We start from the raw sequence: 13,978 nt of genomic DNA, 5'->3' as shown, positions 1-13,978 counted from the left end.
AGGACAGAGACGTGCCGAGGACAGAGACGTGCCGAGGACAGAGACGTCCAGAGGACCTGACTTAATCGTGAAAAATGCCGACATTATCAGATCCTAACTAATCAACATTTATAACGATTCTTACCTTTGAGGTTTTCCTGCAACGGGGGCACGGGACAACCCGATGAGGGCGTGACTGCGGGGTCCACGCAGCACGAGGCACTGAGGTTTTTGATGATCTTTGGGTTGGGGCACGGCGAGCGGCCGGCACACTGCTGCAGCAGCTTGGAGATGAACGAAGCGGCGTAGCTCTGGATCAGAGCGTTCTCCTCCCGTTTGACGGCCTCCATCAGGGGCCGGACCACGGGGTTGAGTTTGTCTGGAAGCATCTGCAGGTTGATGACGGCACACGCTGCGAACAGGTGGACGCGCTGATGCAGCTGCTGCCACTCCGTGTTCGTCTCCGTCACCGTAGCCTGAGCCTGCTGCCGTTTACTCTCCAAAGCTAGCCACCGTTTGGACGTGACGTTCAGACCAGACGTCGTCTCTGTAAACACGGTGGTTACCTAGGCAACAGGAGAAATGTTGGAGTTAGGCTTGTGAATGGGACAAATCATTACTAAAGCTGTCTGTTCAGGAAACAACTCACGTTATCAATAATGAGAATTTACAGACCATAAACCAAACACATCGGAAAGTTCAGTTTATTCATTACGAACAAGAAACCAAAGCTAAAGTTTCATAGATGGATAATTGTTACAGTTAAATAGATAATAAATAGTTAAATAAATAGATAATAGATATTGTTATTATAGATATTACTCCATCAGCATAGATGATAGAAAATACAAGTTCAAGTTTTTTAATTGTCATTTCCATCACGTGTGGTACATGAGGTGGAACAAAACACAGGGTCTCAGTTACACTCAACAATAGCAAAAATATAAAGTATAAAAAGAAACTGTAAATAAGGATCTAAGATATAAACTAAGATATACGCTAAACATTAACAATAAAACAATACGACGCAACAACAGCAGCATGAGCATGAGTCTGTGGTGAGCACGTGTGTGTGAATGGATAACAGATAACAGTCAGAATTCATTTCTCCAAACTGAGGCTGTTCAAAGACCCATGCAGAACAGGTAAGATATTGACTTGTCACTTGCACGACCACGTGAAACTAGTGGTTTAAGTGGGTCGTCTGTGGGTAAAGGTAATGCGTTCATCACGTTACCAGTTCGTTGGCTTGGTCGATGGTGAAGACGCTACAGTTGAGGCGGTCCTGCAGCTCCACGTGTGCATCAGCCAGTAACGCCATGAGCTGCTTGCACTCGTTCTGCATGCGCGTGAAGGGGATGGCGATCTCATCGTAGTACAGCTGCTCTGTCAGGATGGCCAGGAGCCGAGGCTGCACCGTGGACGACACCATCTGGCAATCCTAAAAGGAATTGGACGACGTTAAGGCCGACTCCGTTTCTCTCGTTTTGCTCGTCTGTCCGTCTGAGCTTCACCTTCTGCAGCGCGGCCCACTCACAAAGCACCAGCGCCACCGCTATCCGCTGCAGGGCGGACTTGGAGTTGAGGTGGAAGAGCAGCAGCTGACCTAAAGACTCGGCCGGTCTGATCTCCTGAGACGCAGCGTTGAGCTGAGGGTCACAGATGCACCTGCACAGAGCCCCCAGCAGCCTGGACCACAGACAAAGATCTTAACGTCGTACATCAAAACAGTTTTCATTTCAGGTGACGTCGACAACTGGAACGTACTTTGCAGCCATGAGTCGAGCACGAACCACCACGTAGTCCCTCGTCACAGGATCTTCTGTCACCGTCTCAGCACCGGCTATGTACTCCTGAACCGTCTCCTTCACCTGATTGGTCCCCTGACGCGCCTTCGTCCCGCCCTTATCCTGTTTAATCAAATTCCTTCATGACTCCACAAACAACAAGACGAAGTGAAGGAGCGGCAACTTGAACATCGCTCACGGTCAAAAGAAGAGATGAAGGCAGACGATACAGTTTTCTCTATGTCCGTGTGTTTGTGTTAGCAAAATATACGAGACAAATGTTTTAACCAAACTTAAGGAGTCAACCCAAAGCCAAACACTAGCAAAGACACCACTGGCTTTGAGTCTGGTCATTTCACAGATCCTGAAGTTTCATGTGGTAGTAGCGGAGTTGCTCATCTCACATGCTCTAAACTCGACACGAGACTGAAAACGACAACAGGCATGAGGTGTGACCAGGACAGCTCAGATTTCTCAACATGATCTTAGTCTAAAGCTCCATCATGGAAGGGAACATGTCAAGACACGCAGCACAAGACAAAGAATGAAGCTGCAGAACCTTGGAGTTGCAGCGGGCCTTGACCTCCAGCAGCATTTTCAGGTCTATAGGAATGTGTGAGGCCTGCATCATGAGGCAGAGCCAGGCCGCCACCCACGGGCAGCTGGCGGCCACCACGAACTGCTGGGGGGCCTGAGACAGCAGCTCCATCCACACCTGCACACAGAACACCGTTCAGACGACACTTCACCGCCTCCCCAGAGGGTCAGTAACGAGACGTGTCCAACCAACCTTTTGAATCAGTTCCAGGATTTCCTCGTTGCTTTCCAGAATGCAGGACTGGAAAATGTGTCGCAGCATGTCTTGTAATATGGGGTTGATCCAAACCGCACAACTCTGAAGAAAATACAAACACAACTGACTGATGCTCTAAACGTTAAAGGTAATACGAGCGTAATGTAACCTTTATTTCTACAGGTTGGTCTCACTGAGCCTCGAGGACACTTTTACAAGAGAGACCTGGTTTTAACAAAGAATCATGACAACAGTGGACGATCTTTAAAAAACCCCAGCTACATTATAAAGCGATGTAAATGATCAAAAACAGGAACATGTCTGTGTTGGTTATTGCAGGAACTTATCAGATGTTTGAAGCCACTTGGAGGTCAAGGTTGAGAGCTTCAGGTCTTTTTTTTACAAAATATTACAGGAAACCGGAGCGGAGCAGGAAAATATGGAGCGCCCTTAGAAGAAGCCACGCACTAAATAAAACGACAACTATCAGCCGCAGGTGTTCACGTTGTAACGTGAGAAGCAGCAGTGACAGATGTGCAGCTTGTTGGAGATCAGTCCTCAAATAGTGGGGCGCGCCCCCCTGGGGGGTCGAGACAATGCCAGGGGGGCGCATGTGACCCTAGAAAACAAGCTTTTTTTGCTGCAGGGAGTAGTTTTAGGTTTTTTTCCACCATCCTCATTTTGTCGCGTGCGTTCCTATTAATAAAGTTATGAACAAATATGGCCGCCTTGTGGTTTTGGAGCCGTGCACGAGCCGTGTCTCTCCTTTGCTGCCGACACGATGAAGAAACTCCGACCGTCACCTCCTCCGCCCTCCGCTGCTGCTTTTATGTCCACGTGACGTCCCTCACAGCGCACGTGCAACAAAGAGTAAACTGAAGCGAGAGCGACACCTGCTCCTTTTTCCTGTTGACAATTTTTTTTGTTTAATCGATGAATGTGCTCATTGATCCCGACTTCCTCATTTTGATTAAAATTTTTTTATTTTTTTAAATCAACATAAAAATTGTTTTATTCATTTTTGTTTTGTAGGTCAAAGTGTTTTATAAAACACTCCTGAGTTAAAATGTTGCTGATCTATTTGAATTATTATTTATTGATTTTATTTTTCAGTATCAAATGGTCCAAAATGTTTAGTTGAAAATTTTTTTTTTTTTTTTCAGGCAAACTGATGAACTTTAAGTTGTTTCTGTTACAAGGAAGATTAACTTTATTAACATTGTTTTTTAGTTTGTAAGTTGATCTGTATTTTTTCTTTTCTTTAATGTTAATAAGGACGTTTCCTACAGTCGCAGTGGAGAGTTGGGGGTGAAATATTTAATTCTTTCTGGGGGGGCATATAACAGAAAATAATTGAGATCACTGGTGTAGATCATGAATCAACCACCAGATGGAGTTTTATAGATTTGATCTTCCTGTTCAACACAGAGAGTGAACCCCACCGGTCGTCATGACAACCGCCTCCCTCCCTCATGTTACTGTACTGAACGGCCCAACACAAACTAACACAATGACACAATGTGTTTGTTTGTCCTGAACACCTGTGGGGTCCTCTCCGTCTGTGTGAGTCACAAGGACCCCCCCTCAAGCGAGGTGAATGGGGCAGCTACGTGAGCGCCCAGATGTGACGAAGCTAAATCATCATGGCGGCAGGAAGCTCGTTAGCCCGTAAAGAAAAACACACTCCAAATTAGCCGCAGCATTGTACAAGCCGCAGGTTGAAAGTCTGTGAAACCGACTTAGAGCAGAAAACACGGTGGATTAATTCTGGAAAACACAGTTTGCAGATATTTGTGTGAATCCACAGTTTCTCTTTCTTCACTACGTCTTTTTGTTTTAAATCTAATTCATCACATTTTCAGCTATTTTGGCCAGTGAGCTCACAAAACATTCAACTTGTTCATTACAGCTATAACTTCTACTTTTTGTAACTTATATACCCGTCTGTCTAATTACCTGTCTAAATAAAGGTTGATTGACATACACAATATTTTGTTAGTCACATTTTTCCTCATTGAAATAAAGGAAGAACTTCTTAAATCACTGAAAAACTTATTTTTTAAATTAATTTATCATACCAACTTTTTTGTTTTCAGTGTTTAGAAGGTCCCAACAGTTAAATGCAGACCAATTAAAGCTTTTCTGTTTTTTAAACTAAATTTAATTTGTTCCGATTGGTCGACCTCTGACGACTCTTCAGTTTCCATGAGTCGCACTGATTTGTCAAACATCCCCAGTGATTTTAATCATGTTAGGTCGACGTTACCTGGTCGGCCTTGGACAGCAGAGTGTGCAACGTTTCCAGCGCTGCCTTTCTAACCGATGAGATGGTGTGTCTTAAGAACGGCCAAACGCGAGGAACCAGGACTGTGAGCGACTGCTGCAAACTAGAACGAGAAACGCGTGTCAAAGTAACTTCACGCACAAGTGTGAGCGCTACACGATCTCCCAGAGACTCACCTGCACTGTCGGACCTGTGGGTAGGTCAGCAGCAGGGACAGCAGAGTCATTATGCTGTTGGTGGAGGCCGTGAGGTCGTCCAGGTCCAGAAGAGCATCCCATAATGTGTTGACGATGAAGGGCACCTGGAGGACAGCAGAAGCTCAACTTTTCCACTACGTGGTGGAACGTTCTGGTGCTGTACCACGAAATGAAAACACGAGGACAAATCCGGTCTCTGACCTCCTGCGGTAAAAGCTGCACCAAACCGTCCACCACTGGGATGAGTGCTGCAGCCGCCACGGCCCTGACGTCATCGTCCAGGTCCTGCAGGCCGTCCGTGATGGCAGGCAGAACCCGGGGCAGCAACAAACAAATCAGGTCCTGAACACACAATCGCCTAAATTAAAGCAAAACCTGGAAATAAGCAGCACATAAATCACCTTCAACTACCACTACGAACCAGTACGAACCACTACGAACCAGTACGAACCACTACGAACCAGTACGAACAGGATTAGTGCTTATGGAGGAAACTTTTTATTCATTCCATTTAAGAATAAATGGATATTATAACTGTCAACACTTTTTAATGCTCTACAGAAACCCTGTAAACACACACGTGCACACATTTGTGTTAATGTTAGTAATATTTTTATCTGACTCTTTCCTGCAGGGTTCCTCAGGGCTCGATTCTTGGACACCTTGTTTTCACTGCATCTACTCCCTTTGGGTCCATCCTGAGGAAACGTCTTTCGTTTCATTGCTGATGGTTGTCAAATTCATCTGCCCATAAAACCAAATAGTTCTTGTTCTACTCACCCTCTGTTAAAATGTCTTTATGACATCGAGGCATGGACGCTTCAAATTTAAGTTTCAACAATCAGAAAACTGAAGTTGTGTTTAGCCCCAACTCTGCTTCCGTCTCTGTTCCTGTAAACCGGGTCTCTCCATCAGTCTGTTACAAACCTCAGGATGGTTTTAGACTCTGACCTTAAGTTTAATAAACTGATTAACTCCGTTCTGCAGAAAACCTTCTTCCACTTAAAGCAAATGGCTAAGATGAAGTCAGTTGTGACTAAATCTGACCTTGAATAAAAAAAAAAAAACAGTCCATGCATTCATTACAACCCGACTATAGACTACAGTAACACTTTATGTTGGGGTCAACCAGGTGTCCCCGTCAAGTCTCCAGCTCAAACAAAACGCTGCAGCTCTGCTCTGAACAGGAACTCGTAGGTTTGATCACATCTCACCAGTTCTGTCCTCCCTTCACTGGCTCCCTGTATGGATCAGGACTGATTTTAAAATTCTGTTGACCTTTAAGTGCCTAAATGACCTTGCACCCTCTGACCTACTTCAACCAGATGTTCCTCCTTGGGGTTGAGATCATCTGATCAGCTGCTTCTGGTTGAACCTCAAGAGGAGATCGGGCTTTTTCAGTCGTGGGCCCTAAACTCTGGAACCCCCTTCATAAAGATCGTTGACTTGGCATGTAACAAACCTGACGGACGGCCAAGGCATACTTGATCCCCAGCAGGCCTCCATGCCGGACCTCCCACTGGTCCTCTTTCAGCAGCTTCAGCAGGACGTCCACCGTCATCGAGACACCGTTTTCATTCATGTGACGAAGGGCCACGCCGAGAGCCTGAGCACACGTCTCCCTGACGGGCGCCACCACCTGCCCAACACACAAACACAAGTCAACACAAACCACACAGGAAGGACATGCATGTACAAGATCATCTGTAATAAATGATGTTCATCAACCCTGTTCAGGTGTAAAGCAATAAAACAAAAGACCTCATCGGATACAAAGTCTCCAAAACGATCCAAGGCAAACACACAGAGGAGACGGATGACCAGATCCTCGATCCAGCCCTGATGCTGTCGCAGCATCTAAACAGAACCAGACACCGTGAAACCCTGGATACAATATAGAAACACTGTAAAAACATAAAGTATATGGTTAGGTATACCTGCTCTGCAGTACTTCCAACCACTTTCCCACCTGCCGCACCTTGAGACTTGAGAATCTCTCTAAGACCTGTGCCCGCACCGTGACGAATCTGTCAGCACCACACAAACCTTTTCACTTTAAAAGACTCGTTCATGCTCATTTCTCAAGACACTTCTGGTTTTCAAGGGTTTTAATTCCTGCCGATCAGTTCAAACTAATGTGGTTTTTACCTCCCATGAAGGGTTGAAGAGATCGTTGCAAAGCTCTTCACAGAAGCTCTCCAGAGGCCACTCGTGGGTCTAGAAATCAAAGCGATCAATCTCAAACTAAAAACCAGAGGCGATGAAGCCATTTGTTATTTTTACCTCCTCCAGAAGACTGGAGTTATCTGGAACAGTGTCGATCAAGACTTTATGTTCGGTGGCTGGCTGGTCGATGACGACGGTCGTTTTTCTTCGTTTCTCCTCAGGCTCGCCTTCAAAACTGTCGTTGCTGAAATGGTGAGAAAATTTTAATCTTTAAATCAGAACTACTGCAGTCAAATTAAAATGTGGATAAAAAAAGAGAAACGTTCACTGTTCATGTGGATCCAAACGAAGAACGCAGAAGATTTTACCTCTTTTCGTTAGGATCCACGTCTCTGGACTTCTGCTTGGCCACGAGTTTAGCCATCCTCTTGGCCTTGTTCTTCTGGCGGCTGCTCATGCCCGACCGAAACTCGGAGTCGATCAGCTCGGCAGCTTGGATCGTCTAAAACCAACATCAGGGTTATGACGGTTTGAAACAAACATCTGTTCACTACAACGTCCAACAGAAGGCAGAGTGGAGGGCGCTCATCTCTCCGGTGATTTTTGAGCGCCACTAGCTTTGCGCTACATCAGCGCCGGCGGGGGTGGGGTGGGTTCAGTAAGCAGGTTGCTCAGTTCTGTCGACTGTTTAAACAAGTTTTGGAACACACTTCATAACTTTATGGTGAATAATGGAGGACGCATTATGGGCCATTTATCACCAATATGTCCCCAAATGCCAATATTGGCCCGAAACATCGGCCCTACCAGTACATCTCTCTTTCATTCGTTCATTCAACCTTTATTTATACAAGCGAGTCCCATTGAGCCTCGGGGACTCAGTTACAAGAGAGACCTGAATATTGAGGTCAGGCTCTACTAAAAACCCCACATTAAAAACTGGGCTTGTTTAAGAGTGATGTGATACAAACTGAGGAGACAAATCTCAAAATCTTGAGAAAAGCTGCTAAACAGAGCATCACTAGGAAATGGTTCATGTCTCCACCAAGTCTGGCAGAGTGGACAGTAGAAGAAATCTTTTCTTTGGAGAGAATGACGCACCGTCTCAGGACCGAGGCTCGGTACTTTGAGCATCGTTGGAGAAAAGGGCTTGATTGCACAACAAGGAACCAACTCCAGCTGGACTGAAATAAGGAAGAGAGGAATCTCACCACATGGTTTCTGGAGCTGCAGCCAGCTGTAGGTCTAATCTCCTGAGCTCGAAGCCCGCTCGGTTGACAGGAATAATCCAAGTCTTCGTCGTTGAACAGCTCCTCTGTGTCCATCCCAATGGCAGCACCCATGTCCAGGCCCAGCTTCTTCTGGAGGAGCTTCCTCTGACGGGCCAGACGTTCCTTTGGGTCCGTCTCACCTGCAAACAGAAGGAAACTCTCAAACGTGTTCAGGACATTCAGGAACACAAAGTTCTGGGAGGATGAAGATGTGCGAGAACAACAGAGACGAGAAGACAACGTGCTGAAATCAAATGTCTCCTTAAACATGCTGAACAGGAAATGACATCAGAGGACAAGAAAGCAACGACTCGTTTAACAAATCTATAATCAGACAACAAAAAGACGAGAACGAGCATCTTTTCTTCAAAGTCCATTTGGATTCACCGCACAGTGTTTTCATGGTCAGCATGTCGAGACGAGGAACAGTGTGAAGAGCAAGAACGTTCAAACGAAGCACGCACCGGTTTGATCATCCTGCAGCTCGAACTCGGCTCCAGCAGATCCGAGCAGCGACGCGCCGTGTTTAAGCAGGCGGGAGACGTCGAAGTGGTAAAAACTCAACCGGTCACAAGACGAGTCCTCCGGAGACGAACCTGCACCAGATTCTACGACAAACAGAGCCCGACGTTACTTTAAGCGCTTGGGGTTCGTGCCTTTAATCTAAAACAAAAGATTCTTCTGAGCAGAACATCCACAAATACATCGCACGTCCCAAACAGAAGAAATGATGAAACCTGTTCAACGTCTCAAAATGTTCAGATTTTGTCGTTTTGACGTGAAAACACTCGTGACTCAGTTTGTACTTTTATCTGTAATTTCTCTTCCGTCCTCAGACGTGAGCAGAGAGACGAGTCGCATCAAGTCTGGCTGACACAACCACAGCCTGTGATGGAGCACAGAGCTCCATCTGGGGCGCCCGGGGGAGCAGATGGTGGGGGTTACAGGCCTTGCTCAAGGGCCCAGAGTCAGGCAACATTTTGATGATGTTGTCGGTCCGGGGAGTTGAACCAGCGATCTTCTGATCACAGGTCCACCTTCTCTAACCTCTGTGCCATCACTCCTTACTTGTACCTTTATCTGCACGCTGATGTAAAATTATTGGCAGTTTTTACCTCCACTTGAATCTAGAGTTTACTAGTTTTACAAACGGCTGCCACCCTGAGCCCGGGTCTGTTCAGAGACTCGTTTCTTTCCACCGTCGCCAACGCGCTGCTCAGGATGGGTGCACGTGACGACGTGGATTCAACACAACCTGCTGACGTCCTTACAAAGACGACTTGGAACGTGAATGTTTTGGTGCAGTGCACGATCAAACAAACCGTTTTATTTTTAGTAAGCACGGTGGGAAACGGTTTGAAAACCCCAACACGATCCAATACTTTACAATACTAATACAATACTAATACAATTAATACAAATGCTAATACAATGCTAATACAATGCTAATACAATGCTAATACAATGCTAATACAATGCTAATACAATGCTAATACAATACTTTATTTTCAACACACACCGATTCAAACCGGGAAAATACTTAAATTAAACCCAGCACAAATTGAATAAATTATTATTATTATTATTATTATTAACACCCTGTGCAACCCAACAGACTGCGCAGAAACCCTGAACGTTGGTTTCCGTGCACAAATTCAAGGAGCTCCAAAGTCTCGCCTAGAATACACAAAACGTCTGTAGCAACAACTTTTAAGTAAGCACGTTTAAAAATATATAACATATAATGCTATTAATTTAACTTTATGGACAAGAGAGAAACTGACGATGGAAAGTTCGACCGGCTCATGACGTGTTACAGGAAAACTGCAGGGTTCCCAACATTTCATTTACTCAAAGTAAATCCTGAATTTACAGGATTGTTTTAAACGAAACACTCAGAACTTAAAGGTGGCGAGCAAAGTTTACTGTGGCAACAAACTCCCTTCTGCTTTTAGCTTTTGAAAAAATCAACAGTTCCATTCAGAGACGCAGTCGTTTACTGTAGCTTACGATACGTGCATACGGCAATAATTCCTAATAATTATAATAATTGTATAACATCTGAAAATAAAAGCCACAGCCAATCAGTAAGGATGCAGAGACTATGTAGACTGTAGAAGCAGAAGATGGACTCAGTCATAGCAGCATTAATACATGTGCACGTCATTCCCTGATTTCCAGAGTTGCTGGGAACACTGGACTCAAACTTGTTTATGAGTAATGAAGAAATGAAAAGTTGTTCCTGTCGTTGTGACATCTGGATGAGTTTTCCTTCTTAACATTTGCTGAACAACCAACGAGACGCTGCTGTGACTCGACCTGCAGGCTGTTTCAGGTCACAACAAGCTGAACTTCAGTAAAACACCACGCGACAGCATCTTTTAACTCCAGAGTAAGACATGACGCACAATAAATTACCTCAGCGCTGGAAGCAGCTGAACGCACTCAGCCCACAACAGATCCATTATGATGCATTAATTCATTTTCACAAGTTTAATTTAACCATCAAGTCTGGATTTTTACCGTCTTTAGGCCTTGGAGACGGGTTCCACTTGGGAATATTCTTCACGATGGCCTCCACAGCTTGGCCCGCTGCGATCCGAGTGTCCCAGCTGGGACTCCTCAGGTAGGTCAAGACCTGGTATTAAAAGGATTTCTGTTAAAAACAGCCGAGGGACTAACAGAACAGCCAGTCTGGACTAATATTTACTGGACTGTTAAGCATTAAGAAGGATTTTTAACAGTGTTAGAACAAGACTGGGTCAGTCAGAAATTAACATTCCACACACATTGAAATAAAAGTTAAAGGGATAGTTCAGACAGTTTGACATGGGGTTCTGGGGCAAGACTGACGAGCTAACGGCGAGTGCAACTGCAGCTAAGATCAAAATTCATTACTGCAGTCTGCAGACAACTTTAATCATTGAAACGTTGGAAAGATCTCGCCTACATGCCCAAAGGCACACCAGAAGTGCAGCACCGAGCCCCTCCATGCGCTGCAGATCGCTACAGAATTCTGTGGAAATAGTCGTGCATCGAGGAACTGACAGAAACTTTAAAGGAAATTAAACAATAAAAACATGAGCTGCTACGAAATTTAGAAAAACGGAGTAGTCTTAAGGAGGAAGCAATCCACTTTGGCTGTATTCAAATTAGCGGTTAGCTTGTTATTCCTGAACAGTGAATGGCTCCAAACTGACGCCAAAGAGGGTGAAGACTGTTCATACCTTCTTCACAGGACCCCACCATAAAACGACTGAAACATCCCTTTAAACACTTAACCCACACCTTTGACAGGAGGGTGTTGAGTTCATGTGGGTGAAGTTTGACCACTTCTCCGAGCTGCTGGGCCGCTGCCTTCCGGGTCACCGGCGTCGTCCCCGTGTCCAGCAGGATAAACAGACGATCGAGTCTGGAAACAGGTGAAGCAGATGAGTGAGAAAACTGAAACGCAGACGAGATCGGTTCTGACGTTCACCTGTGCCAAGTTATCTTTTAGAACCATTTTTATGTTTCTGCATGAAAGTAAAGCGTAAGGTACAAATGCTGTCAAAGACCCGAGACAGAGCGCACGCCACACCCCTTTTAACGGTGTCCATCAGCTCCTGTGCACGTACAATGCACGTCCACGGCCGCGTGGCCCTCCAGATCTCTGGGTCCTGCAGAGTGTCTCCTCCTGAAGTTACAACTAAAACCCACAAGACAGCTCACCTGTGAGACAGGTGTCCTCAGAACAGTCCAACAGGTGTGGGACAGTGTCCCCGAGGACAGACGAGAGCGTTAATGTTTTTAAATTAAACTCGAGGTTCACCTGTTCTAGTCCAACGCTTTCTTGGGTTAAATAATAATTTAAATTGTATTTGCTTTTTAAACCAGTGTTTAATTCTTAGCTTCTTTAGTTATTTTACAAGTGAACTGTGTTGGTGGCTTTAGTAGTGAATAAAAAGGCGCTTTATTCTTTAAATAAAGTTGACTTGATGGAGTTCCTGCAGAATAAAAATGTTAGTCTTGATCTTAGACGTGAGTTTTAATTAACCAGGTCATCCAGAACCAATAAAACCACGTGGACTCAAATAAACACAGACAGAAAGAGACAAAAACAAAACGTTAAACCGCTCCTGTTCGTTTAGACCGTTTTATGATCGAGGCCGGGCTGAAAATAACCGAGTTTAATTTAGTTCTGAACATTATCACAGCTCATTTTAATTCTATAACTTTAATTTACCTGGTTGTTTAGCTAACCTCGCTTTCCTGAGCTGCAGCCAAACTACGAAGTTCTCTCTTTGATTTCGATCTGTTTATTTAAAAGTCAGACTGCGTCGGTTAGCAGCTTCTTTCTTTGTAGGGTTAAAGAGCTTAGGTCGGCCATCACCACGCTATTCTCAGCTAAAACAACGTTAGCATGTTAGCACGCAGCTAAAGCTCCGTCGACATTTAGCTCACCTCGAAACAGCCATGACTTGTTGCTTCCTGAGCGTCCACGTCCCGCAGTCAACAGTCAGAAATCCGATGTATTTATTCCCACATGTGTCGTGCTTCGCCGAGGAGGTGAGGTCGTTAGCCAGTTAGCAGGCAGCGCTGGCTAGCTGCGGCCCAGCCGGGCAGAGCGCCGTCCGACCGGCCCGCTCCGTCTCTACCAAACCGTCCGCATCACGTCTTCAAACGTCGTCCCTCCGCTTCCGCTTCCCACAAAATACCACCGAAACCCGGGAAGATAATGCTCGGTTCACCCCTCGGAGCTCTCCGCGGATAAATATTTAACCCTGATGAGAAATAGAGACTTATTTCGTTGCTCGTCCAGGGAAACCCAGGAGACTGTTTTTATACGAGGAGCCATCTTGCATTTATTCCTTCCTCCATGCCAGGAGGAAGCTGATTGGCTACAGGCCTCCGGGAGAGCCAATCAAAACGCGCGTTAAGAGGACAAGACAAATCCAACCAGGTTTTTTTTTTCCTCCTACGATCCACTGCTTCATGAAGCTGTCGTTCCAACTGCTTCGAAAATAGTTTCGTTTTTTTTTTATTTCTTCTATTTACTTTTTTATGCTTTTTTATATGATTGTCTACTGTTGTCTGTAGCTCATCTGCGTTCTTTGTCAGGTCTCTCTTGTAAAGAGTCCTAGTGGCTCAATAAGACAAGTAAAGGTTGAATGAATGAAATTATCGATGCTTCACGAAATGAAAGCACCTAAATTTTATTTTCTGTTGTTTATTTGTGTACATTTTGATGTTTGGTTAATGATTTAAAGAAAAGTATTAATAAAAAACCCCCACTTCTTTCGGATTTTCCCTCTTCAGGGGTCAGCGAGTCATCCTCTTCTGTCTCACTGTCCTCTGTCCAACTACCATGTCTTCTCCTTATTGTCTTTTTCCTGGCAGCTCGATTTCTAACATCCTTATACCAACATACCCACTGTCCCTCCTCTGGAAATGTCCAAACCACTGTCCCTCCTCTGGACATGTCCAAACCACTGTCCCTCCTCTGGACATGTCCAAACCAC

The 13,978-nt window shown here is 45.1% G+C and overlaps 2 protein-coding genes across 2 annotated transcripts in view; one reads left to right on the top strand and one right to left on the bottom strand.

Annotated features, from left to right (window-relative positions):
* The window catches only part of btaf1 (BTAF1 RNA polymerase II, B-TFIID transcription factor-associated), a 22,798-nt gene extending 9,508 nt beyond the window's left edge, over positions 1-13,290 (bottom strand). Inside the window, exons 1-20 of the mRNA XM_037677606.1 lie at positions 12,921-13,290; positions 11,766-11,889; positions 11,001-11,115; positions 8,942-9,085; positions 8,418-8,617; positions 7,575-7,708; positions 7,324-7,450; positions 7,189-7,257; positions 6,978-7,067; positions 6,802-6,897; positions 6,503-6,679; positions 5,242-5,382; positions 5,020-5,144; positions 4,826-4,946; positions 2,557-2,661; positions 2,326-2,481; positions 1,747-1,889; positions 1,494-1,668; positions 1,217-1,420; positions 125-545 (exon numbers count right to left, since the gene is read on the bottom strand). Coding sequence (XP_037533534.1) covers positions 125-545; positions 1,217-1,420; positions 1,494-1,668; positions 1,747-1,889; positions 2,326-2,481; positions 2,557-2,661; positions 4,826-4,946; positions 5,020-5,144; positions 5,242-5,382; positions 6,503-6,679; positions 6,802-6,897; positions 6,978-7,067; positions 7,189-7,257; positions 7,324-7,450; positions 7,575-7,708; positions 8,418-8,617; positions 8,942-9,085; positions 11,001-11,115; positions 11,766-11,889; positions 12,921-12,934 — 2,881 coding nt within the window. The 5' untranslated portion in view covers positions 12,935-13,290. The remainder of the gene's footprint in view (positions 1-124; positions 546-1,216; positions 1,421-1,493; positions 1,669-1,746; positions 1,890-2,325; positions 2,482-2,556; positions 2,662-4,825; positions 4,947-5,019; positions 5,145-5,241; positions 5,383-6,502; positions 6,680-6,801; positions 6,898-6,977; positions 7,068-7,188; positions 7,258-7,323; positions 7,451-7,574; positions 7,709-8,417; positions 8,618-8,941; positions 9,086-11,000; positions 11,116-11,765; positions 11,890-12,920) is intronic.
* Positions 1-13,978, top strand: part of LOC119421085 — a gene marked incomplete at its 3' end in the record, with an annotated part of 641,076 nt that overhangs the window by 542,671 nt on the left and 84,427 nt on the right.

Source organism: Nematolebias whitei, chromosome 1, assembly GCF_014905685.2.
Source record: "Nematolebias whitei isolate Nwh7 chromosome 1, NemWhi1, whole genome shotgun sequence".
NCBI classification, from domain to species: Eukaryota; Metazoa; Chordata; class Actinopteri; order Cyprinodontiformes; family Rivulidae; genus Nematolebias; species Nematolebias whitei.
This window is presented reverse-complemented; position numbering and strand designations above follow the sequence as displayed.